This window comes from Sebastes umbrosus, chromosome 18, assembly GCF_015220745.1.
Source record: "Sebastes umbrosus isolate fSebUmb1 chromosome 18, fSebUmb1.pri, whole genome shotgun sequence".
In the NCBI taxonomy this organism is placed as follows: Eukaryota; Metazoa; Chordata; class Actinopteri; order Perciformes; family Sebastidae; genus Sebastes; species Sebastes umbrosus.
This window is the reverse complement of record NC_051286.1, coordinates 28,580,296-28,588,288: the sequence shown is the minus strand read 5'-3', so window position 1 is coordinate 28,588,288 and position 7,993 is coordinate 28,580,296. Positions and strand designations below refer to the sequence as shown.

Genomic DNA, 7,993 nt, shown 5'->3' with positions numbered 1-7,993 from the left:
GGTTTTAATGACGCTGTGAGGGGGTTTAATGAGGCTGTGAGGCGGTTTAATGAGGCTGTGAGGGGGTTAAATGAGGCTGTGAGGCTGTTTAATGAGGCGGTGAGGCTGTAAGGGGTTTTTGTGAGGCTGTTTAATGAGGCTGTGAGGGGTTTAATGAGGCTGTGAGGCTGTGTAATGAGGCTGTGAGGCTGTGAGGGGGTTTAATGAGGCTGTGAGGCTGTAAGGGGGTTTAATGAGGCTGTGAGGCGGTTTAATGAGGCTGTGAGGCTGTTAGGGGGTTTAATGAGGCTGTTAGGGGGTTTAATGAGGCTGTGGGGCGGTTTAATGAGGCTGTGATGCGGTTTAATGAGGCTGTGAGGCTGTTAGGGGGTTTAATGAGGCTGTTAGGGGGTTTAATGAGGCTGTGGGGCGGTTTAATGAGGCTGTGATGCGGTTTAATGAGGCTGTGAGGCTGTTAGGGGGTTTAATGAGGCTGTTAGGGGGTTTAATGAGGCTGTGGGGCGGTTTAATGAGGCTGTGAGGCGGTTTAATGAGGCTGTGAGGCTGTTAGGGGGTTTAATAAGGCTGTTAGGGGGTTTAATGAGGCTGTGAGGCTGTGAGGGGGTTTAATAAAACTGTTTAGACTGATTTGAACGTAAAATGAATCCCTGTTTTGTGGCCAATAGTGAACAGGAAGTTTCTCCTTGGGATGACATGTGTAGCATGTGAGTGCACCAGAAACTCTCTCACACTTATTCTGACATTGTCCCCATGCACAGTATTTATGGAAAGATATTACAAACTTCATAACTAATACAACAAAGTCTTGGACTTGAAAATCTGTTTCTAGAATGTAGTGTTACTGTTAGCCTCTAAATGAGCTGAGGAGGGCAACAGAACGCCTGGGCTGCGTGGAATCTGCCGCAAATATTCACCAGAAGAAGAAGTGCTGCTCCTCCACTGCTGCCCGCGCTGCACGAATCCAGTCCGCCTCTTTCCACCTTACACCGGGTCCTACCGTCCTACCGGGTCTCAACGGGTCTCACCGGGAGGGAGACGGAGGTGCCCTACGTAAGATAGGGTATGTGAATCCTTCTGTTTGTATTAACGTTAGAAGAGTGTTGCAGCTATTCAGGTAAAGGTAACTTTGACGGTTAACGTCGGTTAACTCCACTCTTTCCGCAGCTAACGCAGCTAACGTACTGATCACCGGCTGTCCTCATTAAAGGCTGCTCTGCACCTGGACACCTGGATACCTGGAGTATTATTATCTACAGTTCACCTGTTATCACCACGGTTATTATCACAGACACTAACCCAGCGGGCTGCAACCTGCAGCTCTTCAGCTCCTCTCCAGTGGCTCCCTGTGGATTATTAAACATGGAAATGAAGAACTGTTTTTTGTTTACATTTTAATTTGTATGTATCATTGTTGTAGGTCTATGGTACGACCGAGTATTATGGCCACATTGAGGAAATAAATAAATCTGACTTTAGAGAATAAAGTCATAATATTATAAAGTAGTAATTTTACGTGTTATTTTCTTTTTTTTCTCGTTAAGTTATGACTATTCTCATAATATTACTACTTTTTTTCTCGTTAAATTACGACTTTTACGACGTAAATCTCAGATGTTTTTTCCCTCAATGTAGCCCTAATACTCCGTAGTACATTGTCTCTTTGGCCCTCACTGCATTAGACTTATATACTATATACTTAGACTATAAACTGTGTTACCTTCTTCACAATGATCAAATGTTTTGCGGCTCCAGACACATTTAATTAATTTTTTTGTCTAAAATGGCTCTTGATAGTAAAGGTTGCTGACCCCTGGACTAACCCATGCACTGTGAGCTGCTTCCAGATGATGTTTAAGTGGATGCAGAAGGAGACATCTCTTATTCTGGAATGGACACATTTATAACAAGAAGAAATCTGCTCATTTAACTCGTTTATTTTGAACATTTATATGAAATGTCAAACCTTGATAATGTCTATTCTTCCAGGGGTTCGGTTCAGTTCGGTTCGGATCGGATCGGATCAGATCACATGACTATGTTGATGAGCCCAGATCAGGAGGCCCTGATCGGCCGGGTGTTTGGATCCTACCTGATGGAGCATCATCGTGGGGATATCCTCCAGCTGAGTGCAGACACTAATGAAGACACCCACCGGCCTGTCCTCGTTAATGCCATGACTCTGTTTGAAGCCAACATGGAGGTAATGTCAACACAATCTACTGGATTCACAATAAATATTAATAATACATTTTATTTGTATAGCACTTTTCCAAACATAGTTACAAAGTGCTTTACATAAGTTAGAACAGTGCAAACATCAAGATAAAAACAATACAGGATAAAAACATAGCCCAAAATCAAATGTTGAACATAAGACTTAATAAAACAGTGTGTACACAAAGTCAGCAATAATGAAATTAAAACAAGGGATTGCTATAAAAAGGCCTTCCTGTAAAAGTAGATTTTGAGGCGTGATTTAAAAGAACAAACAGATTCTACTAGCCTGAGTTCCTCCGGAGGGGAGTTCCACAACTGTGGGGGTAAATAGAAGTAAGTCAGGCGATATGGTTCACATCTGTATAGTATTAAAAGGGAGCTATATCACAATATGGTGTAATCACATGTAAAATAATCAGATTGATGTTCAGTTTAATGAACTGTGTTCCACTATCATGAACAAGACACAAAACTTCCAATAACTGAATTTACTTTCTATTTGACTTATAGACTCATTCATTTAGACAACCACATGTTCTAAAATACACAGTATGATCTGATCTTATCACATGTATAAATCTCGTGATGTAGTTTGGTCATTTTGAGAATAAGACTTGCTATGGGGCACACTGACACACTGACAGCTGTTGTTGCCTGTTGGGCTGCAGTTTGCCATGTTATGATTTGAGCATATTTTTTATGCTAAATGCAGTACCTGTGAGGGTTTCTGGATCAATATCTGTCATTGTTTTGTGTTGTTAATTGATTTACAATAATAAATATATACATACATTTACATAAAGCAGCATATTTGTCCACTCCCATGTTGATAAGAGGATTAAATGCTTGACAGATCTCCCTTTAAGGTACCTTTAGAACAGATACAAAATGTGTGATTAATTTGTGATTAATCACGATTAACTATGGTCAATCATGCGATTAAATATTTTAAAAGTTATATGTTTTAAAAATGATAAGAGAGGTTTTATCAGCACACAGTGTACTCTAACACTAGGACCGCCAGGCTCTTTAGGGGTACTATTTTCTCCAAAGAGTGTCTGTATCCTTTTGTTCATGCTGATTCCATTAACTCCTCATCAGTCTCCATCTATTTAGTGTATTGTGACAACAGGCTGTGCCGCTGTGTTTCCGTAACAGTGACATCAGTGGATACGCAGCCCCCCCACACACCACACACAGATTATCTAACAGGTAGAATCTGCAGGACACTGGTATACCATTAGCAGTGTAAAATGTGCTATTTTCATATATCTATTTTTAGAAAAACTATTTTCACCCCTGTAGTGACTGCCAGACTCTGTTAACATATTGTTCAATTTAACAGATGTTTGTTTCCCGTTACACAGATGTTATTCCTAAATTATAACGTATGACTTTGTATGGCTCCTAAAGAAAGATCACTTTAAAAGCTCTTCTGTGAACTAAGATGTGTAACGTTACTGGTTACCATTTTAAACTATTTTTGCACTAATTCTCTGGTATCTCTGCTATGCCACAGGTTGGGGATTATTTCAACGCCTATCCCAATGATGTCCTGGCTATATTTGATAAAGTGTTACAAAGAACAGCCCTGGAGTTATCAGAGAGTGCCTCTCCCAAGGACCACGGAGGACGAAGAACAACCGAGAGAATGAGACACACTCTTCATGCACGCATTACAGGTCAGACCCAACGGATGAATGATGGTCAGATGGTACCAGATCCCACATCACAGGTCAGACACCCAACTAATGAATGATGGTCAGATGGTACCAGATCCCACATCACAGGTCAGACACCCAACTAATGAATGATGGTCAGATGGTACCAGATCCCACATCACAGGTCAGACACCCAACTGATGAATGATGGTCAGATGGTACCAGATGTCACATTACAGGTCAGACACCCAACTGATGAATGATGTTCAGATGGTACCAGATGTCACATTACAGGTCAGACACCCAACTAATGAATGATGGTCAGATGGTACCAGATCCCACATCACAGGTCAGACACCCAACTAATGAATGATGGTCAGATGGTACCAGATCCTACGTCACAGGTCAGACACCCAACTAATGAATGATGGTCAGATGGTACCAGATGTCACATCACAGGTCAGACACCCAACTGATGAATGATGGTCAGATGGTACCAGATGTCACATTGCAGGTCAGACACCCAACTAATGAATGATGGTCAGATGGTACCAGATCCCAAATCACAGGTCAGACACCCAACTAATGAATGATGGTCAGATGGTACCAGATCCCACATCACAGGTCAGACCGCAACTAATGAATGATGGTCAGATGGTACCAGATCCCACATCACAGGTCAGACCGCAATTAATGAATGATGGTCAGATGGTACCAGATCCCACATTACAGGTCAGACACCCAACTAATGAATGATGGTCAGATGGTACCAGATCCCACATCACAGGTCAGACACCCAACTAATGAATGATGGTCAGATGGTACCAGATCCCACATCACAGGTCAGACACCCAACTAATGAATGATGGTCAGATGGTACCAGATCCCACATCACAGGTCAGACTGCAACTAATGAATGATGGTCAGATGGTACCAGATCCCACATCACAGGTCAGACCGCAATTAATGAATGATGGTCAGATGGTACCAGATCCCACATTACAGGTCAGACACCCAACTGAATGATGGTCAGATGGTACCAGATCCCACATCACAGGTCAGACACCCAACTAATGAATGATGGTCAGATGGTACCAGATCCCACATCAAAGGTCAGACCGCAACTAATGAATGATGGTCAGATGGTACCAGATCCCACATCACAGGTCAGACACCCAACTAATGAATGATGGTCAGATGGTACCAGATGTCACATTACAGGTCAGACACCCAACTAATGAATGATGGTCAGATGGTACCAGATCCCACATCACAGGTCAGACACCCAACTAATGAATGATGGTCAGATGGTACCAGATGTCACAATTACAATCAGCTTTATTTTTCAAGTGCAACCATTCAAGGACTCTGACTCTCAATGTACTTACACAGAATAGAAATGATAGCTTGGGACAAGGACAATAAAGCTGGACAAATAAAGACAGGTCTGTTATTCACATTGAAAAACTAGGTTTATATATGTATAAATATTATATAAATATATATAAAAGCGCCAATGACCAACAATAAAATCTTAAAATAAAGACGTCTTTATACAAGTCAAGTTGTCTGGAAGTTGTAAACAATGCAAATAGTGCAAATAAATACTGGATGGATATACCTATATATACATGGACTGGATGATTATGTGCCGTATGTACATATAAAGATGACTATATACTGCATGTACAGTAGGATGTAAGTGTGCAGGATTCTGAAGGCCCAGTTGTGACGGTATCATAGAAAGTGCCATTAAGCCCAAACCTGCAAAAATGCAGGTTATTCACTGTTAGCTGGATTCAAGGTGAACCCAAACATGAGCTCATACAATAAGTCCCCAAAGAGCCGAACAGAAGAAAAGCTCATTTTAAATGACAACATGGGAATTATTAAGAAAATCATCAAAAATTGTCTGAGTAGTTATGACGTGACTTTTGAGTTGAGGTGACAGGAAATGACGTACAACAAAGGTTCAACCTGGGGCGTTGTACTTATACTACACAGTGTACGTACACACTAGATAACAGTTGGGTGTCATGTAGACATTGTAAATATCAGTTAGAGTGTTAATGAAGTAAACTGTGTGTCCAGGTCTGCCAGTGTGTCCAGAGCTGACCAGAGACACCATCCCCAGGTCCAGAGATGTGGGACACTTTCTGTCTGTCACTGGTACTGTCATACGCACCAGTGTTGCCAAGGTAACCGCATAGCACACACAGTCGTATTGAATGCTGATCGTCAAACCATTTCACCTCCAACATTTATTCCTTTCTAATCCATCAGTGATTCATGATAACTCAGTGTAAATGATAAATAACTCATGTATGAATCAGCAGCGTTGATGTGATCCTGGTTGTTGAGTTGTTGATGTCAGACTGCTGATGACTAGTTGGTTACATGTAAAGAGCTGGAAAGATACTAACCTGTACCTCATCTGGTCCAAGCCCTGACAGAGATATTATTGGAATATTTGACAGACATAGAAATTATGTGAACTAATGTCCAGGTTTTTGTATGGACCGGAGCAAAGTGAGCCGGCCCTACACCATAACACCATAGTCTGTCCCTGACACCATTGGTCAGTCCAGTGTTGAATGAATAGGCGTGGACAGTCCTCACACATAGCTTAGCCATGTCATGTGATATGCTACTTCTTTACATTGATGTCTAATAATGAATCACATTGACCATACACACGGTCAAGCCATATACTAGGTTTCAACCTACAGTAGTTTTGTTCTTTTTCAGTTGGCAGACTGTGGTTAAAAACAGCATGAGAGATTGTATTATTCAGTGACTGGAGAACAGGGCCCCCCCTCCCACCAGTCCACCTGTCCACCTGTCCCACCCCTGACTGAAGTAATCTATTACTTTATTTAACCAGGAGTAGTGCCTCACTCAGATTAGTCCTGGCCACGGCAGCAGCAGCACATAGAACATAAAACATAGACCACAAACTAATATTTAAATTAGGGCTGTCAAAGTGAACCCAATAATAAGAATTATTATCTAATAATTCAGTTTTAAAGCTAGAGTGAAGATACAGGTATCATATGAAACTACAACCTAATGAATCCATTGCTACCAACCATGTTATGCTAGCTTGTTGTGAAAGAGGCTAAATAATGCTCCAAACTTACACTGAATTTTGCTGAATCATGTCCATTTTCAAAGGGGTCCCTTGACCTCTGACCTCCAGATGTGTGATTGTAAATGGGTTCTATGGGTACCACGAGTCTCCCCTTTACAGACATGCCCACTTTATGATAATCACATGCAGTTTGGGGCAAGTCATAGTCAAGTCAGCACACTGACACACTGACAGCTGTTGTTGCCTGTTGGGCTGCAGTTTGCCATCTTTTGATTTGAGCATATTGTTTTATGCTAAATGCTTTACCTGTGAGGGTTTCTGGACAATATCTGTCATTGTTTTGTGTTGTTAATTGATTTACAACAATAAATATTTACATACATTTGCATAAAGCAGCATATTTGTACACTCCCATTTTGATAAGAGTATTAAATATAGTTAATATAATTAAATATAGACAAATCTCCCTTAAAGTACATTTTGAAAGGATAAAAAATCTATGATAAATTTACGATTAATCACGATGAACTATATCAATCGATTGACAGCACTAATTTAAATAGATTATACTGTACATGATGATGATGAGAATTAAATGATAAAAATCAAATAATGAAACTAGGAAATACCCCTAAATTGACATTTTTCCTTTCACAACATGTACTTCTGCAGATGAATTATATTTACTGTGTGTGTGTATATATATATATATATATAAACTGGAAAAACAAAGTTTGGAAACTTGTGTTTGATGGATTATTTCTCTGTTGTTACAATGCTAATGGTCATTGTATTTTACATCGTTGGAAAGCCTGTTTATTTACCTTCGCAATGATGTCCAACTTTTAAGGATCATGCATTTGTGGGATGAGCAGCACAGCTGATTATGTGGGTAGCGCCCAAGAAAAATTTGCCAAAATGCTCAGCCAATGGTAAACAGTGTATTCTCCTGTTGGAATTGACTCTTGTTTTGAGATGTTTGGTGGATTGTATGATTGAACCCTCTATCAGTAACAAGGAACAA

The 7,993-nt window shown here is 40.6% G+C and overlaps 1 protein-coding gene across 5 annotated transcripts in view; it reads left to right on the top strand.

The window, feature by feature from the left end:
* Positions 1-570: 570 nt before the first annotated feature.
* mcm9 (minichromosome maintenance 9 homologous recombination repair factor) overlaps positions 571-7,993 on the top strand; it is a 26,989-nt gene continuing 19,566 nt past the window's right edge. The window contains exons 1-5 of one of the 5 annotated variants that reach the window (XM_037750279.1): positions 594-704; positions 830-1,061; positions 2,003-2,200; positions 3,737-3,899; positions 5,970-6,076. In XM_037750279.1, coding sequence (XP_037606207.1) covers positions 2,030-2,200; positions 3,737-3,899; positions 5,970-6,076 — 441 coding nt within the window. In that variant the 5' untranslated portion in view covers positions 594-704; positions 830-1,061; positions 2,003-2,029. Of the gene's footprint in view, positions 1,062-1,986; positions 2,201-3,736; positions 3,900-5,969; positions 6,077-7,993 lie in introns of those variants that run through there. The other 4 variants (XM_037750284.1, XM_037750281.1, XM_037750282.1 and 1 more) reach the window with 4 other exon arrangements.